The sequence below is a fragment of the Synchiropus splendidus genome, chromosome 3, assembly GCF_027744825.2.
Source record: "Synchiropus splendidus isolate RoL2022-P1 chromosome 3, RoL_Sspl_1.0, whole genome shotgun sequence".
In the NCBI taxonomy this organism is placed as follows: Eukaryota; Metazoa; Chordata; class Actinopteri; order Syngnathiformes; family Callionymidae; genus Synchiropus; species Synchiropus splendidus.
In genome coordinates this window covers 4,099,799-4,127,184 of record NC_071336.1, presented here as the reverse complement: position 1 = coordinate 4,127,184, position 27,386 = coordinate 4,099,799, and the positions used below count along the sequence as shown (strand labels likewise).

The following is a 27,386-nucleotide window of genomic DNA, read 5'->3' as shown; positions in this document are numbered from 1 at the left end:
TTTTTATTTTAATTACTTTTTATTTTTTTCATGATTGCCGAACGAAAGAGCTTTGGACCAGCTTAAAGAACAGGCTCCAGAGGGTTCTCTGTGATTTTGACCTCTTCTCTCCTATTCCATGGTGTTCCTCCTTCAGTGCCCAGTGGGCCACCTCGTAAAGTTGAGGTGGAGGCTGTCAACTCTTCATCAATTAAAGTGATCTGGCGCTCGCCGATGCCCACCAAGCAGCATGGTCAGATCCGAGGGTACCAGGTGCATTATGTCAGAATGGTAAATGGGGAGCCCACGGGACAGCCAGTCATCAAGGACATCTTGATGGACGATGCCCAGGTACAACATTCTTCCTCTCCGCCTGCACACAAACATGCACTATCTTTGTTTGACAACCAGAAAGCTGAACATCTTGTTTCAATGGATTCAACTAGTCTAATCTTGTGAACATTTCTGATGTGAGGGGTAACTAAAGTGTTCCAGAAAGGGCTAAGGGTGAGTGGAGGTAGTTGCTCCAACCAAACAGGCCCACACACTTTTTAACCAATCACGTGTCAGCTGAGATTGCCAATCAACTGATTACAATCTCCGTTCACTTAATTGGTGAAGCTGTGAGTGATTGATTGGTTGGAACCAAAACCCGCACCCATCCGCCTGTTCTGGAACAGTTTGGTTGCCCATGTCCTGAGTGATAATCGGTCTTTGCACTATATTTATTCATTGTCTCTTTTACCTTTGTGTCTTCCATTTGGATCAGTGGGAGTTTGATGATACAACTGACCATGTGAGTACACGTGACACACTTTCCTCACTTCAGTCAACAGGACAATATAATATATTCTGAGTGAACAAAAGATTTTTGCGGGGAGACAATGAAGATATAAGATGATTTTTGCAGGTTTTAATTCTCTTTTCTTCCAAGACGTCATTAATAGATACTCACTTGAACCCTGGTTGGGAGGTAGATGAGAGAGGGAGTTGTGGTAGTCAAGTGGTCTGCTCAACAATGGTGTCCAAAACTGAAATATTTCTTCATCGCATGATTTTTCCTTGTAAGTGAGAGGGGTAGCATTAATTGAAAATGCATGGTATGGGTTGCATTAAAGTTGCCAGACTAGGCAATTTTGAACTCTGGACATTGAAAAAATTACAAAATCTAGTAACCGACACCCTCACATTGGTATTCTGAAATGTCTTTGCCCAGGAAATGATCATAACAGAACTTCAGGCTGAAACCACGTATTCCGTCACTGTGGCTGCATACACAACTAAAGGCGATGGTGCACGCAGTAAACCGAAACTCATCACTACCACTGGTGCAGGTAATGCAAGCATCTTGCTGATAATGTGTCCTTGCTCATCAACCTGAAAGATTGTTTTAGTCGATATATGAATAAAGAACAGATAGCAACAGGGCAATTGAGTTTTACAAGGTATCACGTAGTTGTTCGTTGAAAATGTGGCATTGACTCTGATAGTAGACACTAAAATTTCAGTTAATGGGACAATGTACACGATTTTGGGCTGTGGAGAAGAACGTTCGGGCAGTACGGGCTGTCTAAGAAAGCGTATGGTAAATTTACCATACTGCCATCTGATCAAATATCCATGAATAACGAATCAATTAGAGTTACTTTCAGTCCCATGACAACTCTCCCATGTTGATGTTGTGTCAGGGATCCGGAAGGAGGATAGAGGCCAAAAACATTGGAGCTGGCATTTCCGAAATGCCTCCAGGAAACAAAATACAGCACGCCAGCCATTGACACGTTGTCTTTACGCGTGACGTCAATTCTTTGGGACGTCACTCACTTCACCTTGTCGTTGGCGGGCACTTCATAGTGGAGAGCACTCAAAACCAAATGCTTGTGATAAGTGCTCGTGTTAGGGTGAGAAATGGGACACAGCATACGTCTTAGTTTTGTGCCAAAGTTAAGTCTCGGTCTTAGTCACAGTCACATTCACATATCATGTTTGCTAGCACTAGTCATTCTTTCCATTCCAGAGATACTTTTGTTCATTTATTCCAGTTGACCTACTGTATGTTCCACAGCTAACATACTGACTAAAATCTGAAATAACAAGCATCTTGTATACAGTGAATGAATGTATCCTCAATGCCACTTTGCTGTTAATGTTTTGATTGTTGACTTAATATGCATTAACAATTGATACACTTGTGCAATTGTTCATGTTTGATATTTATTAGAAACGCCAACAAAAAGAAAATGGTGTTAATTGGTATACATTTTTGAGCTAGACTTTTGTAGTTGAAACCCTCAAATGGCAGACCTAATGTCACCCCACATTCTCCAGCGTTTGCAGGAATCCTCCTGCATGCAGTTTCATTTGAAGTATATGTAACTAGAGCATACTTCTGCTGCCATTAATGTGACGCATTTCTTCTTGTGTAGTGAACAAAAACTAATGCTTAACCCTCCTTTCTCCTTCACGCACATGAGTGCAGTAGCTTTGTGACGAGACTAGAGGGCTTCACACACTTCAGAAAACAATGGTTACAGTAGGTAACCTGCCGTTCTCCGTCAGTGTGCTACGTCCTCCAGTGAGGCTTTGCTATTAGATAACCCGCGCAAAGTGCGGGGAGAAATGTACCCCCAGCTACCCACCATGAGTGAGTAAGTACATCCCCTCTCTGTGAAACCCAACATCGTGGGGGAACCGCCCCTGCGTAGGCGGGTAGGACCCAAGCCATCACCAGGCAAACTCCAAACACTGCAACATACCGGTTCTAGGAGAAGGTGGGAGACCTGAGAATTAGTCGCAAACTCTGACTCTGAGTCCTGTAACTGCCAAATTACTCAAATTATTCAGGAACTTGGACTTGGGACTTGTACAACTTTACTCCAAGTGAGGACTAAAGGGTGAAAGAACAGACTTAACTCACAGAATACGCACTCTGAAGTCGGATCCCTAAATCTACAACAGCATTCAGGTGCGTTCATTTTCGCAAATGAAGGTGGCGGACAGGACGTGAATCTGGTTCCTCTGTGAGAAGGGCAAACGGGGTGTCGTTAAGCCACCAGGCTGTTACTGACAACACTGTAAAATGAGGTTTAAGTGGCTCAATATGGTGGAAGAAGAGGTTGAAAAGGGGAATTCTGGTCTCATCTTCCCAGACCACTGGTTGATGTCTCATGTACATTAGCTGTGGAGCGAACAAAAAATATAGTGAGGGAAAAAGTGGATATGATGCTGGAGTGAGATTGGATCTGTGATGTCAGCATCCACCTTCCTCCGAGTTAGTTATAAGGTGAAGGATTGTACCTGAAGAGCATGCGCCTGATCAGTCCTCAATCTGCCTGGACAGAGCTCCTCTGAGGATGGAATGGGCCATGGAGTTGGCTGACGCATCCACGAGATAAGGTCTGGCAAAGGTGGAGGCCAAAGACCATAAGGCTCTCTTCCATTAATACTTGTCGTAACAGGGCTGTGGATGAAGGCACACTACAGGTAGAGTGTGCATGAATGGCCTCTAGATCCCACTGATTCGTAAGCCAGGCAGATGGCTGACCTCAGCCAGAATGAAAGATGCTGAATAGAGTGGAGGTGTCATGAAGGCTCTCAAAGTGATGCATCTGGATCTGTAAGAGGAAGAGATAATTTTGGGTTTGAAGACAGGCTTGGGACGGAGGGTGACTGAGGAGCCATCAACACCAAGAAAGAAATACAGTCAGGGTTGACAGGGTACATACAGTGATTGGCCAAAAAAAAAGTCACCACCTTGATCCTGGATCTGGGGTTGCTGCAGTTGGTCAGGTCTCAGTTCAGCAACATTATGTGCTCAAAGAATTATGTCAGCTGACTACCTGAATACGCCGAATGACCAGGTTATTCCATCAATGGATTTTTTCTTCCCTGATGGCACCACCGAAGGTACCGCGGTACCAACGTGCGACGGAGTCTGCGAGCTCCCTTCAGGAAGTGTACCACTAGCGTGTTTTTGAAGATTGACATCTGATCAACACTCGCTGAAATAGCAGCGAGAAAGACCCTGATTGTGGATACGACTCTTCCTCTGTCCAAAATGATCTTGTCATCGAGGTTCGTCTCATTCATCTCGGACACCTAACCCGCCACACTCTGAGAGGACGTCCTAGGAGAGTAGGTGATTTCAGGGCTCCTCCTGCATGGTCCAGGTCCATGGCATCTCTCGGGGGGTCCCAAAATAGTCCTTCGCAAGTTGCAAAAGTTTTGGGCACCAGAGGTTGCTGGGGCACACCGTAGTCACAATGATGGCACTCCAACCTGAGTTTTCAGTCTCTGAACCAGAGTAAGCAACAAGTGAGTTGACGGGAAGGTGTACAGGAAGCCCGCTGGCCAGATCACATGGGCGAGAGATTCGACCCCAAGTGGTTGGATTGGACCTGCGGAGAGAGAACCAGAAGAGGCATTTGTGATTTCCTGGACTGACAAAGAGATTGATCGCTAGAGCCCCGAATGTCTGCCAGATCTGGTCTCTTAAGGAATCTTTCACTGCCCACTCATCCTGCTGAGCTCCTCTGGACAGATGATCTGCTGATACGTTGCAGACTGTCCACAGAGCCCATGAAGAGCGGCATGTTGTTGTGCGATGAGCTTGTTGCTGCTCACGTAGACACCATTCCAGAGCCAGGAGGTCACTCCTCCAGGGGTAGAGCAAGCTTCTGGGGTGAGGGCATCCCGCATGACAACTGAGGTAGCGGGAACGTCGTGCCTCCAATCCAAGCCCTCTACCTGGCAGATCTGTATTGGACCACAGGTGGAGACTAGGTGGAGACTAGCGATAGTTCTCGCTTTTCCCCAGCTGTGGGCAGACAACATGTGGTTTTGCCCTGCGTGGAGTCTCGGCATCCAACGACAGCAGGCCCTCAGTGAAGTGGGATGGTTCACTTCCATGCGTTGAGAGGCAGATGCCATGAGGCGCGGGAGAAGGTGAGGGACTCCGAATCCACCGCATTGCAACGTCTGGTGTTGCTCTCTTCATATTTGTCCCGTGGCTTGGAAGCAGGAGATGTGGAATGGTACGACTCCCTGTAGGCTAGTTGCAACAGCCTGCTCGTAAAAGGGAGGGCCTGACAGGCCTCACAATCCGTGGCACAGTGCTGCGGGCCCAATTATCAGAAGCAGAGCTGGTGGAGGTATGATATCAGGTATGATGTCAACTTCCATAGTCTCAATGGCAATGACTGCTGTGCTCAGTGCGTCAAGGAGAAATGAGGGTGAGCCCCCTTTATAGTGGGGTTGTCTGCCCCATTGGGTGGCGAGATCATGTTTTTTTCTTCAGTGCCGGAACAGGGTTCCAGGAGAATATCTTATAGTGAAGTTTCACTGGAGGGAGTAGCACACTGAAGGCGCACGCACGTTCACTCTGTTTTCGTTAGTGTTATCATAGCATTTGGTGCCATCATCGTCCTGGCTTTGTTGTGGGAAAAAGGGTAACTGAAGAACATATTTTGCATTGTTTTATCTGACAGAATTAACACTTGTGTGCCACTATTCATAAAGCTCTTGAAAGATAACTTTCCAATTTAAGAAAAAGAAGATGAGTGCATTTGTAAAATTGTAATCCTTATGAGTGAAGATGTCAAACCACTCTTTTCATAACATGCTTCTCTGTTTTCCTTTTTATAGTCCCTGAAAAACCTCGCCTGATGGTCAGTCCCACCAACATGGGCACGGCTCTCCTCCAGTGGCATCCCCCAGCAGTAACCCATGGGCCACTGCAAGGCTATCGGCTCCGCTTCGGTCGCAAAGACTTGGATCCGCTAACCGTCATTGAGTTTCCTGAGAGAGAGAACCACTATACCACAAAGGAGATCCACAAGGGTGCTTCATATACTTTTCGCCTCTCTGCTCGCAACAAGGTGGGATTTGGTGAGGAGACTGTCAAAGAGATCACCACAAATGAAGATGTACCGAGTGGCTACCCTCAGAGTATTACAGCAGAAGGAGCCACCACCACCACCACTCGGGTCAACTGGGAACCAGTCATCCTAGCAGAGCGAAATGGGCAAATAGTAAAATATGCTCTACAGTATAAGGACATTAACAGTCCACGCAGCCCTTCGGAACTGTTCATTACGGCCCCAGAGTCCACAGTCATCTTGGATGGTCTCAAAGCAGAAACCACTTATGATATTAAAATGTGTGCTTTCACCAGCAAGGGTTCTGGCCCATATAGTCCAAGTGTCCAATTCAGGACACAGCCTTTGGATCAAGGTAGGACCAGTTCTTTGGCCCCGCCAACTCTTTCACAACCTTTTCCTGTGCAGAGTCTCAAGGATGGATTTGGTATTAGAATACATTGTTTCTTTTTATATATATACTTTTTTTTTATATAATTTAACTTGTCTATATGCACCTTCATGTGTGTTTGTCACCTCATCAAGTGAAGATCAATCTGTAAACGTTGTAGAGGTTTAGTTCAGATGTTTTAAGGAGGCTTTCTCAGGTAAGCTGTGCTGCAGCCAGTGAAGACAGACTGTTCAAGACAAAGGAACATGTATTAACCATCTCCACATTTGTTTTAGCAGTGTTTGCAAAGAATTTCCATGTGAGAGCTGCCATGAAGACCTCAGTGCTACTGACGTGGGAAATCCCAGACACATACAACGCTGCACAGCCTTTTACAGTGAGATTTAGATGGACTAGGACACCTTAAAAGGGGTGTGAAGAAGTAATCGTTTTTGTTTATCCTCTATGAAATATCCTCAGATCCTCTATGACAAAGGTCAGAGTGTGGAGGTGGATGGGAAGCTAACACAGAAGCTCATCACTGGTCTTCAGCCTGAGACGCAGTACTCTTTTCTTCTGACCAACCGGGGGAACAGTGCAGGAGGCTTGCAACACCGTGTTTCGACTATGACGGCACCAGACATCCTTCGCACCAAACCTTACCTCATTAGAAAGACCAATTCTGATGGAATGGCAACAGTAGCGCTGCCCTTGGTTCAGACATCAGGGACAGTATGGTACTTGTTTTTAATCTCTTTTAAAATCCAACCCTCTCTCTCTCTCTCTCTCTCTCTCTCTATATATATATATATATATATATATATATATATATATATATATATGTGTGTGTGTGTGTGGTTTGGGGAGGGGGGGTTGGGGGGGTGCATGTCAAATGTTACTGAGGGGGTATTCTTCTTTTTGAATTTGTCTTTTTCTATTTCAGGGGTTACTACATTGTGGTGGTACCACTGAAGAAGCAGCAGACTGGGAAGTTTTTCAAACCTTGGGACAACCCTGATGAAATGAACCTAGAAGAAGTAAGTCAGGAGGAGACACCAAAAGTCACAAGAAATTCTTTTCAATACATAGAACGTACTGGCAATGGGTGAACCCCAGCAAAAAAGTTTGAGCAACAAAGTGAGCCAGGGAACAGATGATTGATGCAAATTGCAGCAGAGAGCACCGTTGGTATGGAAATGAGAGAACTGAGTAGCCCTCAACAGCCCTGCACATTGGCACATCATCCTCTCCTTGCTGGTTGATGGTAATTACGTGGAGAGCTGCATCAAGCCTTCTGTCAGGCAAAACGCTATACAACTGCACGAAACACTTTGTTACCATGATATGAGGTCAGAAGTGGTTCTGTCCATATTTTATTTCCAAACTCAAACTGGTTTGGAGGAATAGCAGAAGCCACAGTGCGCTTTAGAGTGAGTCAGTGCATAAAAAGAAAAATTGAAGCAAAAATTATTGAAGCTGCGAGAACAGACTCTTTTTAATGTTATGCGATTTTTTTTTTCTTTTTTCTTTCTCAAAATGCATGAACACATGATCTGTACTATGATCTGTATATGATCTGTACTTTTTAAATGTGAAATTGTTTCTTGTATAATTTCGTCTGTTTCCAACTGATCCGCACACTACTATGTATCAACATGTAGTATTTTGTGTATATTATTGTTGTTGGTGTTCAAAATGCAGTATTTTCTTAAATTATGCTTTCTAGTGAGGTACAGTTTTCTCATGGCGAGAGCAGACCAGACGACTGTTCCATTCTAGCCGGCAGCTGTTATGAAATGAGCATGATGAAATCCAGCTAATCAAGGATGAGTTCAATCACAGCCATTTAAGACACTTGTCTCATGTTCATCACTGACACCTAGGCCACCACTTCCCCCTGGAATTCCAAAATGACACCATGTGCTATTCTTACTTGTGTTTCTAAAAGTGTTTTGTTATTTTTAGAAAGTGATGCGTCCTTCATTCCAGTCAGCTTTTGAATTATGTCAATCTGTTGGGTCCTGTTTTTCTTCTTCTTGCTGCAGCTACTGAAGGAAATCAATCAAACCAGACAAAGTTTTCGTGTCAGACGACAGGCTGAACCTAAACCGTACATCGCTGCCTACTTCAAGGAGCTGCCAAAAGATTTCACTTTGGGTGATGGAAAAGTCTATGGAGAGTTTGAGAACAGGCAACTGCAGAACAGCCAGGAGTACATCTTCTTTGTGCTTGCAGCAATGGAGATGTCTGAAAATGTGAGTCTATGATTTTTTTATTTTTTTTTTTTGTCTAGACATTAATGATTTAACATTTTTTGGAAAGAAAACGTGTTTGGAGTGTCCATATAAGAGTGCATCCTCAGATCTGTCCGAAAAATTCCATTGGGTGAGAAAACCTTCTTCTTAAGTGAAACTGAACTCACAGGGGGACAGGCGGACCGCTTGATTGTCCGAACAGTGGGATAGGTACAATCCCTCTGGGGTGAACTGTCGGAAGTTGGAAAGCATTGTCCTAGGTAGGCAATAAGTCGTCTAAATAGAAGAACATTTATTTGCGGTCTGAGTGAAAACGTATTTTCGTTCTTAACCAACGACAGAAAAGGAAGGACTGTGGCTCAGTTCAATCTCGGAATAGCAAAAAAATAAAAATAAATAAGTATTGCTGTAGTACTGACTGTGACACAAAAGCTTATGGTCACTTGAAGCGCTGAAGGAATGGCGTGGGAGTCACCCTACTTCCCCTCCTTTTATAGAAGGGAGGACTGCCACCTCCAGGGTGGTGAGTTCATATCTTTCACATCACCTTAAGTGGGCTAGGCACACTGAAGGAGTATGGCTCTTGCTGGGTGTTCAATACTTGTCTCATTCAATACTTGTTTCATTTTTTTTTCTTGAGAAGGTATTTTCTCTCAGACTCTAGCCTTGTAATACATTACAATAAAAATCATGGTTTATCAAATTAAATGAAATGATTTTTGTAATGTTCATCAGATTTTGAATTATTTTGTTACCGACATTTATACTTAACCCAATTGTTAAATATTTGCAGTTCAAATGTCACCAGTGTCGTTATATTGTATGTAATTATACTGTATGTGAGGATGCAAGATTTCACTAAATCTTATAAACAACAGTAAATCCATTGTTGGAGTGAATGAAATTCCATTCACTGTCTCCTAATTCAACCGCATCTGGTCTAAGACCTTTCTTGCTTCAGGGAGAGAAACTCTCCACAGACTCTGCTGATTGCAGGAATATCTCGATAACACGCTCCTCTTTAATTGCATCCAGTCCACCTTATCTCTGTTGCTGCAGGTGTGTGTGTGTGTGTGTGTGTGTGTGTGTGTGTGCATGACTGAGCGACTACAGGCAGGGTATGATGAGCTAAACTCTTTCTGCGATGATCATGAAGGACAAACGAAGATCTCTACTTTCTTCTTCCCTTGAGGATAATTTTATGTTTTTGAAACAGGTCAATTTAACTGCACATGCTGAAAAGATCTAAACTACTGTATAACTACAAAAAACTAAAACTTTCTAAAAATGAATGAAGAAACAAATAGAATAAATTGGATTCGTATTTTCTTGTATTATTTTGTAGTCATCGTTTTATTTATTTACTTTTGGTTTCGGGTGTCCAGCTGTCTTTCGGGACTACATCCTCCTGCAGTAAAAAATTATTTTGACGTAAGACTTGAAAAGTAATAGAAAAGCTATTAGCTTTCAGGTATCTCAGACTGTGTATGTGGAAGCAAATGTTTTTGTCTGAAGTGTTTTCTTCTTTGACTATGCTTCAAGTGAAGCTGCATAATGTTCCTCATTCATTTTTTATATCCCAAAAAGTGCACACATATACATTCGATTAGAAAACAGCTTCGTGCAGTTAGCAATTAAATGCTGCAAATATATTTCCAATTTTGAGAAACTTGTTTGTTACGTCATCACATCAGTAAGGTCTTCTCGCTTCAATTTTTCAGATCATGTATGCCACCAGCCCGTACTCAGACCCTGTGGTTTCAGCAGATATTGACCCCCAACCAATCATCGACGAAGAGGAAGGCCTTATCTGGGTGGTGGGCCCGGTGCTAGCAGTGCTCTTCATCATATGCATCGTCATTGCAATCCTGCTCTACAAAAGGTGATGGTCTTGTGGCTTTGTATGTGTGAGACGACTGCGCTGGAAAAAAAGAAATGCTATGTAGATCAAAATTGGAAATACAATGTTATTGCATTTACAGTCACGTGAGCTGATTATTTCTTCAGCCCACAGACATCCTCTGGAACCCTTTTTAATAGCATCCACTGCTCTTTTCTGTCTGCCGCTTAGATATCTGTGCACATCCTGTCAAAGTGAAAAGCCATCAAATGTAGACACCTTCCATTCGTCACGCGGACCGTTGACTGAAACTTAATCGGACACATCCATCTTCCCCAAGATACAAACATGCGAGCAAACACACTCATGTATGCGCGCGCACACACACACATATATATACAGCTGTAGAATACTTTTCATTTCTTTCACACCAAATCAAAACGGCTTTTTTTGGACTGAAACCCAACAGCGATAGCCAGACCTTGTGCTGTCACTGCTCATCAGTCAAGTGTAGGAGTACAGAGTCTCGGCTGTGTCACGTATGCATGTGAGAGCAGCTCCAGGGGCCTCAAAGCTGGGTTAAGCACCTAGATGCTCTTAACACCCCCGTTCTTGCGCCTACTGATGTCACCGGGGAGTGCAAATCTACTGCTCATCTTAAACCAATCACTTTCTGGCAGCATAGACTGAACACTCGCATTCATGTCATTCCCTGTCATGTCTCCTTCAAAGAGAGGATTCTTCTCTGTATTCAGCCAATGTTTGTAGCTGACTGAAAAAAATACACCATTTACTATTAAAAAGCAGGAATGTGTCTCGCTGATCAATTAAGTAAATACAAACATTACAAACAAAACATTAGCTTCATGGATTTTTACTGTCATACACCTAATGGCAAATGGTTCTTTGCAAGATATGTTTTTGCTTAACAAGAACAATTTTGTCTGGCTCTGTGGAACTAGATAATCATTCTTTATTTAACAGCCAGATTTTAAGAAACGGGTCCAGGCTCCTGTTTAATTGTGCCTCTCAGTACATCAGATGAAAACAATAGATAAGACTACTTCACTATTGTTAACAGACAGAAGTATTTAACTTTCACAGTGTCACTCTGAAAATGAAAATTTCCAATTCACCTTCATGTAGTTGGTACCTCTAGGTCTCATAGATGACGTTCCTTGTCCCACGAGCCTGTTGTGGACTCTACTTTCAAAGCCTCTGCCCTTGAGTAGCATCTTGCAACTACCGTCCAAAATACTGATATGTTGATTACACATGGGTCGCAATCGATAGAATCGTTGTACCATTGAGATGGTTATTGTCACATCTCTTATTGTACTTGGACTGTGTTCCAACAATCGGTTTGGATAAGACAAAGGTGACAATGACACAATAAAGGCTGTGTTAGTCTGTGTCTCAGTAGTTGGACATTGGCTGATTTGCGCACTGATTAAGTAAAAAGTGACACGCTCACATTCTGGAACATTAGTACATAGACGTGAGTTTCACTCTCCAAGGTTATTTGTAGTCTTCCTGTTCTTCTTTAGCCTGGTAAAGTGTTCCGTGTCTAATCTCAGCACATGTCCAAACCATCTGAGTCTGACCTCTCTCTTTGTCTCCCTTAACTTTCTCAGGGCTCTCAACTTATAATCTTATAAAATGTTTCAGTGATAGTTTATCTTGGTTTATGAATAATGATCTAGCTGATTTGTTTTAATAAATGTTAAAATAAATAAATAAATAATCCTAAATTTTATACATACAAACATACATCTTCAGTTAACCACCGCTTAGACCTGTTCAGGGTTGCAGGGAGTGCTGGAGCCTCTCCCAGCGGTCATTGGGTGAGAGGCAGGAATGCACCCTGGAAAAGGTCGCTAGTCCAGTGTACAGGGCACACACCATCACAGATACACGCTGCTAACATTTTCGAGCATCTAACCTAGTGAGCATGTCTTGTTGGAGGAAACTGGAGTAGCTGGAGAAAAAACCCGCATGCACACGGGAAGAACATGTTAATTCCATGCAGAAAAGCCACCAGTCCAACCCAGGAATCAAACATTCAACCTTCTTGCTGCAAGGCGAGAGTAATTGAGAGTAAAGTGCATGAACATTAATAACATTAAAAAATGAGTAGGAATGGTTCTCCAATCTCATGTTGAGTGCACATATTGCTATCAACTCTCATGCACCACGTAGTTCAAAGAACGTATAGTCTTCACATTTCCAGAAGTGAAGATGCCATCTGCGTAACCATTCCCAGACACGGTCTAGAAAGGGTGATGTCACAGAGGAAAAAACCGCATTGCATTTTGGGCCAACTGGAAAGTTTGATAACAACATTGTCACAAGCTCTGTGCGCTGTTGGGTTGTTAAAGTACCACTGTCAAACTATGTTAATGATGGAAACCTGTGTTAGTAACTGCCACACTTGTTCCCATGGCCACTTCGGAGCCAAGGACTGGTCCTGGAAGTAACAGTGATGTGCCGTATAGCCTGGATAGCAGGAGACAGACTTCAGAACATCACCTCATCGCAATCACAGCAGTTTTGACTGGAGAGAACAAGCTCTGAATCATTGCACACGTGTAGATTTTTCTTATATAATGCTGGCAATAGCAAAGCTAACGTCTAAGTTGATTTTGAGGTTGTTGAAGGTTTTTTTGACATTTCAAATTCACAACATACTTTAATCAAATAATGAATCAAATCAAAGTGTCACGTAGTAACAGCACTCTGTCTATCATATGTATGTCAAGGGAACCAAACAGGCTGATGTCTTAATCTAAATCTCATTTTAATTTTGAGTTTTTTTCAATGTTTTTTAACATCTAGAATTCATGGCATGAATCATCAAAGCCTATCTATCAATCCATGATCTTGATTTTGTCCCGGCCATCTGCTCTTTTCATTATTCTTCATGCTACCTTCTCAACCTTACCGGGTCCAGTGTAGCGACAATAGCCGTTAGTGTTGCCAGTGTTTATCACATGACAGCAGAAAACGCAAAAGCCGGACCAGTCTCATTTCCTTCACCGGGCAATGGAGCGTAACTATGAGGCGTTTTGTGTGTACTATATATTGCTGTGTCACTCAGTGGACAATGTTTTTATGCGTGAGAAATACCGCTAGATGTAGGATGCGTCACACGAGACTTCAGAGCCCTGCTTTCTACCTGTACATACATACAACGTTCCCTCTGATATCCTTGTTTCTAATTGTATACTTCCCATTGAAAACCTGAGCATCTCTGCCACCTCTGCCGCTTATCTTTTTGTAAAAGCTACTGCTACTGGCTCAGGCCATGATGCGTGGTCCAGTTACTGTTGTTTTATAGCGCTTCCCTTTCCTGCTACTCCACTGGTCTGCCTGTCTCATTCTCATTTACACACATGTATTCTGTCTTGTTTCTACTGAGCGTCATGCCTCTGCTTACACGTGATTATATGTTTAAATGTGAAGAAACGCTGAAAAAGCTGTTTTAATATGCATGGATTGGATAGAGGCAATCCTTGCATTTCCGTGAATTGGAACCTCACCAATGCATCAATTCTGCTGTAAAGCCTTACATTCAGAAACACATTTTCTCTGTGTCCTGAATGAATTTTCTCCATGACCTTTGGCACTCATCAGGTTGGAGAACAACCACGCAAAGTTCACAATCCCATTCTGGTCGCATCTGCACCATAACACAGATAGATTAGTTGTCATCTGTCTTTCTGTTTTCATCAGTGAGTCAACCCTCGTCTTTTAAATCAAGATTGAAAACTAATCATCTGTGAATGTTTCTTTTTCTGCTATCGAATGAAGCAGCAAACCAGACAGGTAAGTAGGAATTATTGTACAAAATATTGAAAAACAAAGATTACCAAAAAATATATAAGAACATGAAAAAAGAGAGAGAATTGAGAGATATGTTTGGATTATAACATTAAAACAACCTATACCTTTAGAATGTAGATTAAACAAACAGAATCTCGAGTCAGTGTCTGTGGTTGGTCCTGAACTTTTAACCATCACCATGTTTCGTAAAATAGAAATGAAAGAACTCACACTTATTTCTGACTCTCTGTAGTTCGACATTATGACTGCTTATTGTTCACACTTAGGTCCAGCGATTGTAATGATATCCATGGTGAATGCATCATTCATCATTATTGTTTTAATCCACACAGTTGCTTATTCATACGATGACATAAAACTTGGAGTGAGTCAAATAAGGACTCTGTTTAAGTGCTGACCAGTTCTAGTCAGGTGTGCCTTAAACAGCACTTGTACTCGTGACATGTCCGTGTATTTGTCTCAAAAGTTGTTTGCAGTGACATTTAAACATGACAGATGTTTCAGTGAGGATGAAGGAGTGACTGACATCTAATGATTGGTGTCATGCAATCATACAATTTTATGCAGACCACGTATCTGTATAAAAACTGGACAACCTGGGAAATGAGACAGCTGTCCTGTATCCTGCCACCTTGAATGATACAACAGCACAATCTCAAGTAAAACATGAACATATTCTTGGGCCACTGTACAGATTTGAAATAATGATATGCTTAAATGAGTGGAAGTTTATCTCTCTTTTTATGTTTAGTACAATGACAACAAAGGCCCATGAATCTGTTTCTGTCATGAACATCATCAGAGTTGAAACGTATTGGTGATAATATGTTGAAAAAGTCTTCCTAAATACAAATCTGTAATTAATTAAGTGTAGGTTTTCGTATCAGGTTTTAGTTTTTGTGCCCATTCATTGAAATCATAATTGCAATTCTTGTGCAGAAAACGAGCTGAATCTGATGCACGGAAAAGCAGTTTGCCCAACAGCAAGGAAATGCTGCTGCACAACCTGACCGATCCCGTCGAACTTAGACGTCTCAACTTCCAAACACCGGGTAAGTTTGGAGTATTCATCAATTTAGTGATTGGTTTCCACGAATGTCGGTCTCAAACATCACTAAAGAGCGATGCAAAACCTCACACTCACACACTCACCTCTATGGGCAAGGCCTATCATTGCTTTTATGGGTTCCCCACCTCTCACCCTAAACCTGACGATCCAAACCAAATGACTAACCTTAGCCAAGAATCAGAACCAAGCTGAAATCCAATTATAATGACTCGTCTATTTTGATGCTTTCACCCTCTAATTGAGGCTTGATGTGTGCGGACCAGAAAAATCGTCCCCACAAAAGTAGGTGTGTTTCCAAGAATTAGTTCCTTCGAAAAGTTGCTATGAAAGTACACACTCGCGCACACACACACACACACACACACAGAATAATTTATGGCAGGGGATCGCAACAGCCCCTGCACTGGGGAGAAGTCATTGTAATGGGCTGTTTGGACACATTTATAAACCTAATAAATACACAAACAAAGATGCCACTGATACAAACGTACAAGGTATGCTTTGCTGGGTCATGCTGAGTGATATTTGTTGGACTAACACTGGACAAGTTGCTGCAGTCACAGCTGGAACTACTTATAAAGATCACATTAAAAAAAATAAAATAAAGTAATAATAATAAAAAGTTAGCATGTTTCTTGAATGTCATTATTAACAGGTAGTGCTTGCTGAATGCGCGGACCGGACTCCAGAAGAGTCATGTGGCTTTGTGCACACATCAGGACTAGGGCTGGGCAATGTATATACTGTATTTTCCGGACAATAGAGCGCACCGGAATATTAGCCGCACCCATGACATTTAAGAAGGAAAATAGTTATCGCACAAAAGCCGCACTGGTCCATAAGCCACGGGCTCGCTGGTTGCTGTCTCACCCACAGAAAATGGATGAGTCCAGCATCGAGACTGACTCTTAAAACAATCTCGGCAATGTTCTGAACTCGAATCATGAACTCCTCACATCGTACATTTAAGGTGTTCAAAGTGCGCTGTTTTCACCCTCCAGTAGATCGTCTCTGTTGGCAGAACTTTGGCCACGCGGGGGAAAACACCTCAATTTGAGCGCTTTAACGTTAAATAAAACGCCTGTGATGTAATCTGTTTGATTCGATGAGGCTCAATTTTTTTTGCCAGTATGACGCTATTTAAAAATTAAAAAAAAATTAGTGATGCTCCGAGAGTCAGGGAGAGAACTCAGACAGAAGCAGCTGTCTTCAAACTCTTGAAAGTTTCCATTTTCAAAAGTTCAGAATCAGGTGGCCAAAGATCACTGCATCTGACACACTCAAAACAGCAGCGGATTCGGTCGATTCTGTCTTAAAATGACACTCGAGAACGCGAGCGGTGAGTCAGCGGGGAGGGAAGGAGGAGCGGACACATCACAAACCGTGGGCGGTGCTTCATCAGAGTGCCAGCTGTCATGTGATCAGATTTTGTGATCGGCAATGACAGGCAGTGATCGGCATTCACCGATCACGCCGAGATCAGCCTTTCATTTCATAATCGTGGACGATCGATTGGGGCATCCCTAAATTAGCCGCCTCACTGTATAAGCCGCAGGGTTCAGACCGCGAGAAAAATGGCTTATGGTCCGGAAAATATGGTAGTTGTAATATCATTATTGAGACAGACAGTGATGTGAAGATCAGGGAAGATTGTCTTATGTGTTGATTCTCCACTATTTATTTTTGTGTCATGACTAAAGCGCTGCTAGATTCTTTCATCTTTGTGTGGGTTTGCTAATGCTGACCTTTATATGTGTGTCTTTGCTGGTAACACAAATCAAAACAAATTAGAACCACAGACCTTCTGTAATGGATCTGTTAGCTGGCAGCATTTCGGAGTCGAAGTCCCAGGTGAGGTGCAATAAGGTCCTCTTTGTTGCCACTTGTCACTCATGTCAGAGGTTGGGAGCTCAGCAAATATTTTCCAGTATTTGCAGCAGTGGCAAATTGCCCTGCTCGAGGAGACCCAAAAACGAGTGTGATGTTTTGGTTACATCGCCAGCCTCAAAAGCCAGAGCCTGCAAATCCACCAAAAACACCATGCGGGTGTTGTTTATCATCATTGTGCTACACATGCACATGTTTGGTTCACATGAGTGGCTTGTGCATGTGGGTCAATAGTGCAATTCATTTAGCTCTTATTTGTGTTCCTTTTTACATGTATTTGCAGTATTCCCAACCTATTTATTTATATTACTTCTTGTCTGAGGAGGGAAAATGGTTCCTCTGTTTTGAATGCCATGCCAATTCCAAACACATTGTAAGAACAATCACATGGCAACTAATCATTGTACGTGTTAGTCAACACATCATGTTGATGTGGTGTGAATTGATGTTGAAATGGGGAAACATGCTTTAGGAGGTTTGAAGACTGCAATTGAGTTGTTCTACTTGTTTCTACTGAAGATCCAGCTATTCAAATTAAGTAAATTCTGTCGTTCCACCGAGCAATATCACATTGTTGACCACTGTTTGCACTAAGACATAAACATATGTTCACATCTTTGGACCGATCTATTATACGGTTTTCCTTCAGGCAAGGACTGAATTTTACTGTGCTGATGAAACATGTTGAAGAAACAGCATTACAGTCCTTGGTGTAACTTGACGGCAAAATGCATTGTGGTGAAATGTGTGAGCTCCATATGACCGTCAGTGCTCCACAAGGTTAGAATGATTTGGGGTTTTTCATTGGTTTTCGTTTTTATTTGGTTTGGAATTTTGTCTTTCAAATTCATTTAGTTTTAATTAGCTTTTAGAGTGGGTTGGTTAGTTTCAATTAGTTTTAGATTTAGAAAAAATAGTTCGTTTCAGTTCATTTTTTATTAGTTTTATCGTTAGTTTTAGTTTCTTTTTTTTATTATTATATATATATTTATTATTTATTATTATTATTATTTCCCTTCAGTATTGGGTATTAGAACAAGATTGAAGATTGAAATAGGTCACAAAAATGGTCAGTAATAAAAAGTCAACAAAGATACTGTGTGAAAAATGCACGAAGTTTGGAAAGATGATGCTCTTACCCAACTCCCACCATCGTGGAAGTCAGGTAAGGTCATCAACACCAGTGACATTACAAACTTGACAACTGTCATAAAACCAGCCGTGCCAAAATTCCAATCATCTCCAAATGCTTCTTTATGAAATAAATAGATGAAAACGAAGGACAATTACTGTATAATTTCAGTTTAATTTGATATGACAATGGAGTTTCAGTTATCGTTTTATTAAAAACTTTTTATTTTTATTCCAGTTTAAAAAATGATTTACAATTCTAGTTTTGGTTTTTTCGTTAGTTTTCCATAGAAAGGCAGACATCAGCCATGCCTCGGCACAGACACGGCCATTTGTCACTGTCCATGTATGAACTAGAAAGACTGTTTGCACCATCTTGACTTCACTGAGCACCAGCTCCGGGTGCAGCAGATGGAACTGGTGTTTGGAGACCAGAGTATTGGAAAATGAAAGCCATATTGTTCGGGTCAGCTAGTCAGAACGGAGAGGGAATTATCCCTTCAGGCCCATATTTTGTTGTTGTTATGCATATTTATGAATGCTGTTGAGTAATTTCAGGGCCATTATTCAAAATGTCGTATTCTTACCCCATCATATGCTCAATGTATTGCTTCATGCCAACCAATCTCACCTCAGCTGCTCAGAGAGAGAAACAATGACATTGTCTCACTGTGTTGAAACGCATCAGACAGCACTGGTAAAGTCAGACTTGATTACGCTATTATTCCATTAGCAAAAGCATACTTGACCCAGGAACCCAAATGGGAGATAACCATTTACAGGGAAATAGGTGGTACTGAAGTGTATCCTTAGCGGTGTTGGGGAAGTTCATTTTTTACATGAACTAGTTATGTGTGTTCATTGTTCTAAAACTGGACTAGTCAGTTCTTCTTCATTTTAGTATGTTGCTGCAAGCTATTGTTTCTCAATATCATTGCCAAAACCCATACAGGACCACAGGCAGTAAATATTTGATTGATTTTAACAATGAAAGTAACTTTCATGTCAAATGTTGAATCCTTACCCAGTCAGGGTTCAACATTAGCATTTAGAGAACGAGATTCATCGATTGTGGTGTCTGTTCAGTCCACACTAGTAGCCGCTGCAGCTTTCACCTCAACAGTATATGCTCAAAAATGTGAAGAATGAACATTGCAGTGGCATATATAACACTTGCCACACAAAGGGTAGCCAGGGTGAGGTAGGAAACCAGATTGAGCTTGATAGTACAATATTAAAAGTGAAAAACATTACAAGCCATATTACTGACTGAGGTTCAGATTTTCTTGTTGAAAGGCGGCAGCCAAAATTTGCACGTAAGCGTGAGGTTATTCCTTGCCTCAATGAGCTTGTCACTTAGCAATTTTCATATGGTCAGTCTGTGTTGCACATACCTGCAGCAGTTGCCTCCATGCTGCAGGTTTTTTTGTTGTGATGATACATGAGGCAATGTGCTGCTGAGGTCTATTTAGGGGTGTATTTAAGATGTCCCAGGCAGGAGTGCAATACATTAATGTAAGTCAAGGTGTCCAGAATTGCGCACTTTGGTTCCGAAGGCGTCACCAGTGCTAATCACAAGAGAGCCCAGAGAGCAAGGCAGGGGAGACAAGCAGCAGCAGTTGCTTCTGATGCACTGCGCCCGCGCTTGGCTGAAGTAAAGCCCCACCAATGTTGTCATATTAAATGTTGAGACAATATCAAGGGCTCTGTTTTGAGGTGGGTTTTCACTCATCATCCGGATGCAACACTGATTGTCTGGGCATATATATATATATATATATATATATATATATATATATATATATATATATATATATATATATATATATATATATATATATATATATATATATATATATATATATATATATATATAACAATTTATATTTTTTTATTTTTTTTTTTTTAAGTTGTTTATGCATGGTAGAATATAAATAAATAACAAAAGAAAAAACGTATGTCTCTTCTTGCTGCTAGTTTTACCCCTGGTTTCCACTTGTGGGGTCCTATTGCACATTTTCATTTCTCAGTAATCAAATCATAGGTACTCTGTGAGTTGCTTCACATCACAATAGAATGTTAGACATATAGGTTGATTGAAGTGTTTTAAGCAGCTTCAATGGGACCTACAGCATCCTGTATTTCTGTGTTTTCAGACTTTGTGACAGTTACTTACGATGTGAATGAAAACATGACTGGGAGTGACAGGTTTACGTCTGCCTCCAGTGCAGGTAGATTCCCGCACACTTTCCTATTAGGATGAGCCAGTCTGAGGATAGGTGTCATCTATTATGGAAATCAGAACATAAATACACACATGACATAAGTTTGTCCAGAGTGTGACATTGTTATGGTCTTAAATAACAGTTTGTGTGTGTGTATATGTACAACCAACACAGCACAGCTAATGGACTCTAAATGGTTGAATACACACAGGCAGAGAGTACACAGAACTGGGCAATGTCGCATTCATTTAATCTGTATTAAATGCAAAAGCATTCTTTATGATGGAGACGGATTAAAGTGAGGCACCCCTGTTATTGATAGTGTGTTCAGTGTGTCTCAGTGCTCTTGCTGCAGTGACATCTCCTGCTTCCCTCTTCTGCCTGTGTTTTTCTATGTTTTGACATGGGACTCAGGGTGGAGTTTTGTTGGTCAAACACATTTTCTTATGTGAATATTTAAACAGAGTTTTGTGCAAAAAGAAAGTCGTGGCTCCCATATCATTTCAGAAAACACATCAGCAGGATAGGTCCACTTTAAATGGACCTGTTGCATGAAAGCAAAACTGACACGAGTCATCTGGGTAACCGACATCACATGTATGCACAAGCCAGAGTTAAGTAGTCAAACGGAAGGTCTTGTTTTGTCCAACTCCAATCTCAGACATAATTTTTGCACCTTGGAAACATCCAGTCTCACAGTTTTCCATTGTGGTTGGACTTTTACTGCGAACACACTTTATTCATTTGTATCCATGTCTATGAATTTCCAGACTTGAAGCAGATTTATGCCCCATTTTAGGGCCTACCTCTACCAACTCTCACCATCACCACATTGCTCTGCATTTCCTCCACAGGAACAAGTACGCCCAGTCACACCAGTAACCTTCATATGTCAAGTTAGTCTGTCTTAATTCAACATTTCTCATGATTTTCTTCCCTTTCTTTTCCCTTTTCTTCCTTTTTTTCCGATATTGATATCTACCTTGACTTTATTTCATAAGTGGGTCCAGTTTGACATGACAATGATGTCATATCATCATTCAAAGTGGATACAGTTGGCTTATCATCTCTTTGCGGGTTACGTTAACTTGGAAGCCGTCATGTGTACTGTCATGCTTTCTGTTCTCTACAGCATTGCGTGTGAATAACAATCTTCTATCAATAGTGGCTATCCCAATGTGGCAAGTGAGCTCTGTCATTAGCTTCTGTGTCCATATTCTGTCTCCGCGCATGGCCTCCGTTTGAGGAAACTAACCCAACTCTTGTGCATTCCCCCGTGAAACACGTGATGCATATCCATTGATGTGCCATCCACAAATTTGTTACTGAACTGCACATCATTCTGGTCAACAGGTATGGCAAATCATCCCCCAATCCCCATCATGGATCTGGCGGATCATCTGGAGCGCTTGAAAGCCAACGACAACCTTAAATTCTCCCAGGAATATGAGGTATGAGGTCAGATGGACAGACGTTGGAATTGTATATCAGAGCATGAGATCATAATGAATTGTGGATCTGAGAATATATGGTTTTAAAGTCAGATTTTGTGACTTATAGGGGTGTTTATAATTTCAATTCAGTTAGTGGTCACAAACAGATACAGTATATTCATAAAATACCTCTGACCCACCATCATTGAGGATATCAACATTGCATGGCCAAAAAAAAAAGCTGTCACCAACAAAAAGAAAAAGGTCTAAGTAGTGGTCAATCATAATGTGAAATAAGATCTCTCATGCTCTTCACCTGAGTCTCTCACAACATCAATGGTATAAATAATAATGAAAGAAAAGATCCATTGGTGTTGTTGTTGAGTACTTTTTGGAAAATAGTTACACACTTTATACAGTATAAAGGTCTCAACTACTGTTTGATGCATTATTTGTACATTCAAAAGACATCATAATGCATTTGTGAGGCTTCATACAAGTAGTTATGAATGCTTTTAATCATGAATGGCATCTCATGATAGGGTTTCTGGGTGCTAATTGTAATAGCGTGTGACAGATTAAGAGTCGGTCAGGGCAATGTTTATGGTTAGAGGTTCTTGAGTCTTTTCAACTAGTTCGGGTTGGTATTATGAGTTAACTTATGTTACTTAATAACCCTTGTCATAAGTCACTATATTCATTTATAAGGCATTAATGCATTGTGAATATGTCTTGTGAATACACTAATAATGTATTATAGATAGAGCTTTAACGTAAAGTGTTAGCAAAGTTTTTTTTCTAATAGTGAAAGGGAAAAATACATTATTTTCTTATACCCTGCTATCTGTCCCCTGTCAATTGCTTAGGCCAATGAATAAAGAGGTTGTCAGCTGAATTATTAATGCTGACTCTCACTGGGATGGTAGCACTTATTGGAACAATAAAATAGGAAGCAATAAACAGGGGCATGCCATCAATTCAAAAGACATTGAACGCTGCCTGAGCTAAGTAGTGTCATTTATACACTATGGAGAAAGTGTAGACCACAGGCGTTAAAATGAATTCCTGAAGGGTCTAGTAACAAACATTTTCTTACAGCAAGTGTTCAGATTTGCTGAGCCGGCCTGTAGAATAAAAACCATGGCATGGCACCACCTCTTTTGATGTCAACAGCATTTGTTTGTAGTCTACACCTTGTTAGTGTTTCTTTACTTTCTCTGGAAAAAACAAATACGTAATTGATGTTGCAGTTGCACTTGTTTATTTGGGAGTCATCATGAGCACTTACAATAAATCATCTGTGTGGTGATAGACAACGGCTGCTCAGATAGTGTTTTAGTTCCTTGAATTAGCCATGAATGGAGCAGTAGAACCCAGAGCCAGTGCCAGAAGTTGGCAGAGTTGGCACAGTTTTTTTTCTACCTGGGTAACATCAAGGCTTCTTTTTTAGTTCATAATGCATGCACATCATGAAAAAAACAAATTTGACCTCAGATGTTCGAATGACCAACACGTTTGACGATCGCCAAGTGTACTTTGCAGTTAAATGTTGACACACAAGTCAGCTTTCCACACAGCATGTTGGTCAAGTCCTGATGGTAAGAAAGGATCATTTGTAACACTGGCTTGGTTACTACTGCAGCTCCAGGTTTGTGAGGTGAAATATTTCCAACATTAACATAAACATACCACAGACAGTATATATTCTGTTTGAATATTGGCCAATTTTTAAATAAAAATACTAATAAACACAATCTCACTCAAAACACGCAACACATATATTTATAACACAGAGAGAATAACAGATACTTAATGCACCTTTGAACTCGGTGAAACCCCAAATCATGAAAATATTGGGTTGGACTGAAAATCATCAAAAAAATCAACATTTGGATGGAAAATCTGTAATTATTGGAACTGTATTGTTATTATTGATAATCTTAAAGATCATCAGTTCTGTACTTTTATGATATGGCTGTAGTGGTTTCAATATCGTGATCGCAATATGTGACATGCCATCCAGCTGAGAGACATCCATGCGCAAAGTGATGTATAAATATGATCCCTAAAAATATTCAGTAGCTTTGCAGCTAATTCTGGACCAGATTTAATATGGTGGGCGAAAACTCATCTGAGGTTTTAATGATGTTTTCCTGGAGGTTTTAATCCCATCATCTCACACCCGCGCAACCATGCAGTAACTGTGAGTATGTCAGCGACATGTCATGAGGCCTCCGCATTCATGTACATACACACTTACACGCAATAGCAGATTTGGGAAGTTTTGTTTAGTCCTCACCAGCAAAGCTAATCGGACTTGCTCACTAGGATTTGACACTATTTTCTTTGTGATTGGATCCAGACAGTGGGCTGATATTGATACATGTAATCTGGAATCAAATTTGACAAGTGCAGCTTCCTTCAAAGTAAATAAAGCTGTCAGCCTTAAGCAAAATAGCAACATGTCATGCTAAGCTTATTGTGGATCAGGCAGATTACTGACTGATGTGTGGGAAAATTTTGACTGTCTATGACTGTGTGCAATGGCAATCTTTCCTCTGCAGCATTTGAAATGTTGAGTCAGGAAATTAATATTTATCAAGCAAGTGTAAATAAATAAGTTATAATTGCTATTTCTACACACTTATTTTTTCATTGTACAGTATAAGTGATTATACAGTGTGAGTCAGAGTATGAAGACTGATAAACAAAAACTGTTCAGGTCTGAGAGGGCGAACAAATTGAATGCTTCGCCTAGATTGACATTTCATCAAAATGTGATGCATTTAATACAATGTAATTGATATCCATTTGTATCATGAAGAGCTCCAGTACACAACTTTTGGAGTGCAAAAAATCACCAAGATGTTCAACGAGATGTATTTCTTTCTGTCTCAGTCCATTGATCCAGGCCAGCAGTTCACTTGGGAGCACTCAAATCTGGAGGTCAATAAACCGAAGAACAGATATGCTAATGTTATTGCGTATGACCATTCCAGAGTCCTGCTTACTGCTGTAGATGGTAAGTCCTCCTTTGTTCATTCTCTTGTCTTTGTCAGAGCTGGACAGCAGGCAGAGTCATGTGCACTTCACTCTCGTAACCTCTCATTCACCAAAACGTTTAATTCAGTAACTTCCAAACGGACCATCATCATGATGAGAGACTTTCTGCACCATGGAGAGGGGGACTTCAAATTTTGAAACATATGCATAAGTCAGTAAAGTAGACATCCTCTTTACGAAGGTCATAAGTAAGACTTCCAAATTCAAATCGAGCAAATGAGTCCTGGAAGTTTTTCCAGCATGCTTGATGCCATGCCAGCGTCACCAGGAGGCTAGGGCAGGGGTGGGCAATCCGGTCCTCAAAGGGCCGGCATGGTGCAGGTTTTTGTTCCAACCAACAAGCTGACACAGTTTATAACCAATCAGGTGCAGTGAAACGAGCAGCAGCTGGCTGACAATCCAGTGATGATACACCTGATTGGTGAGAACGTGTCCTCTGATTGGTTGGAACAAAACCCTGCCCCCACTGCGGCCCTTTGTTTGGCCCACCTCTAGCCCAGGTGTGGGCAAACTGTTCTATTGTTAGTTTGAGTTTGGAAGATGGTGTCGAGGAGGGAATCCACTGTCTTGAAGTGGTGTCCATTTTACTGAAGTTATGTGCTTGTGAGTGAAATCAATCTGCTTGCAAAGAATGATTAAATGTCTGGGATTGCTAACGATTCAGATAATACCTGAACTGAAGCATTTTCTCCATTTTGCTCCTTTAAAAGACACAAACTTTAAGTAAGACACATTGAGTTTCACACTCTGCACAGCTGAGGCTACTTAAAGGGGATGTGTTTCTTTTTTTTTTTTTTCAACTTTCTGACATTAAAAAAAAAATGTAAAAAAAGGTTGACAAATAAAAAGACTAAAATGTCTTGTGTTCTCCTTTGTCTAAACCCAGCCTAAAATGATATGACTTTAAGCATACTAAAACATGACTAATAAAAAATGTGTGAATAACTAAATGTGACAAGTTGCCAAAAAAAAAAAAAAACTTTGACTCTCACAAAGACTATGAATTTGAAAGGAAATTATTTTTCTAAAGCTCCAGCCAAAGTAGAGATCTTGGGTGAAAAAAAGAAAACTTTACATGTGGCCATCACAATACGTGACAGAACTTGCGCCCGTGTCATGTCCGATCCATGGGTAAGCTGTGTCTGGTCCTTGACTGATCCGTGGCAGGTCGACAAGGGTAATTTAATCCCCCACAATGATGTAGTAAAATACGCATTGACTGGGAACAGTGATATAGTTGACCCTCACCGAGATTGCAATTGTGTGCTGCATGTGAGCTTCACGTCTCTGAGAGTGCTCACTTACCAAAATAACTCACAAAATAACCTAATTGATTTGACTGATCCTGCCCTTAGTCCGATGGTGAAAAAATGTGAGACAGTTGGAGAGGAGATTAAATTTAATCTTATCTTGTAATTGTTCCTCTTCAGGAAGACAACCAGTAAGAAAAGCTGATCATGACTTTTCACACTTTGGAGAACATGTTCAGTGTGATTCAATGTAAAACTAATTCAGAATATATGACATTCATGCTGGAATGTGGGTTAACATGTAGGTCCTTTGCACTCACCTGGAGAGACATACCACAATGCCACCTTTGCAAATCATTGAAAGCCCAGAAAATATTTCTAATTCAATTAATTCTTACAGAATATGAAAAAAATCCCATTCAGTGTTTTGCGGTTTGATATTCCTTCAAAACACCTATTGAGGAAAACAAATTCAATCACAGTGTTTCACTGTTTTCCTGCAAGCACACTGAGAGTGAAATTGCAGGATTTGTACAAATCCTGAGTGACAGAGAGCATGAAGGCAAAAATCCGAATGCCAATGTGCATTATACAAATTGCCTCATACTCATTAGTTTTCCATTCTCTTTACAATTTCAATATGCAGTGGACTTAATTATATTTATCCCTTGTCCATCACAGACATTTTCTGCCGCCAGCAGTTTGGACAACATTAACAACAAAGAGTGAAACATTTGAAAATAATGTGGGTGGGTTATTTAATGTGGACACGCAGCATTTTCTTTTTTCAGTTGAGTAAGTTACAAGGGAGAAAACAGAGTCTGGGGGAGATGAGACTGGAATGAGGGAATTCTGTAAGACGTGGCATCCATACAGATGAGACTTATCTTGGTCGACCATGTGTGCGCCGAGCCCCTAAACTGCCAGTCCTGAAGCATTGACTTGCTGTCAGCTCTGTCTCTTTTCTTGGATTGGAAAAAGCTGCTATGCCTCTCATTATTACAAGCTAAAGCAAAGAGGAAAAGGAATGGAAAATTGTTTTGCCAGTTTTTTTGTTGATTTGTTTTTTTCTCTACGGGTGGTTATAGACTTCCACAAATCATGCTTTATCAGCTTGTCAATTGTACAAATGCAAACGTGCTGCTGATAAAAAAAAATCCCTCAG

General features: G+C 41.0%; 1 protein-coding gene across 44 annotated transcripts in view; it reads left to right on the top strand.

Annotated features, from left to right (window-relative positions):
- LOC128755624 (receptor-type tyrosine-protein phosphatase delta-like) overlaps positions 1-27,386 on the top strand; it is a 330,651-nt gene that overhangs the window by 287,571 nt on the left and 15,694 nt on the right. For 17 of the 44 annotated variants that reach the window (XM_053859413.1, XM_053859410.1, XM_053859408.1 and 14 more), the window contains 14 exons: positions 137-330; positions 749-775; positions 1,196-1,313; positions 5,623-6,210; positions 6,522-6,622; positions 6,706-6,962; positions 7,169-7,262; positions 8,271-8,480; positions 10,202-10,362; positions 14,131-14,145; positions 15,103-15,215; positions 21,330-21,371; positions 21,829-21,926; positions 24,807-24,930. In XM_053859413.1, coding sequence (XP_053715388.1) covers positions 137-330; positions 749-775; positions 1,196-1,313; positions 5,623-6,210; positions 6,522-6,622; positions 6,706-6,962; positions 7,169-7,262; positions 8,271-8,480; positions 10,202-10,362; positions 14,131-14,145; positions 15,103-15,215; positions 21,330-21,371; positions 21,829-21,926; positions 24,807-24,930 — 2,142 coding nt within the window. The remainder of the gene's footprint in view (positions 1-136; positions 331-748; positions 776-1,195; positions 1,314-5,622; positions 6,211-6,521; positions 6,623-6,705; positions 6,963-7,168; positions 7,263-8,270; positions 8,481-10,201; positions 10,363-14,130; positions 14,146-15,102; positions 15,216-21,329; positions 21,372-21,828; positions 21,927-24,806; positions 24,931-27,386) is intronic. The other 27 variants (XM_053859436.1, XM_053859432.1, XM_053859452.1 and 24 more) reach the window with 13 other exon arrangements.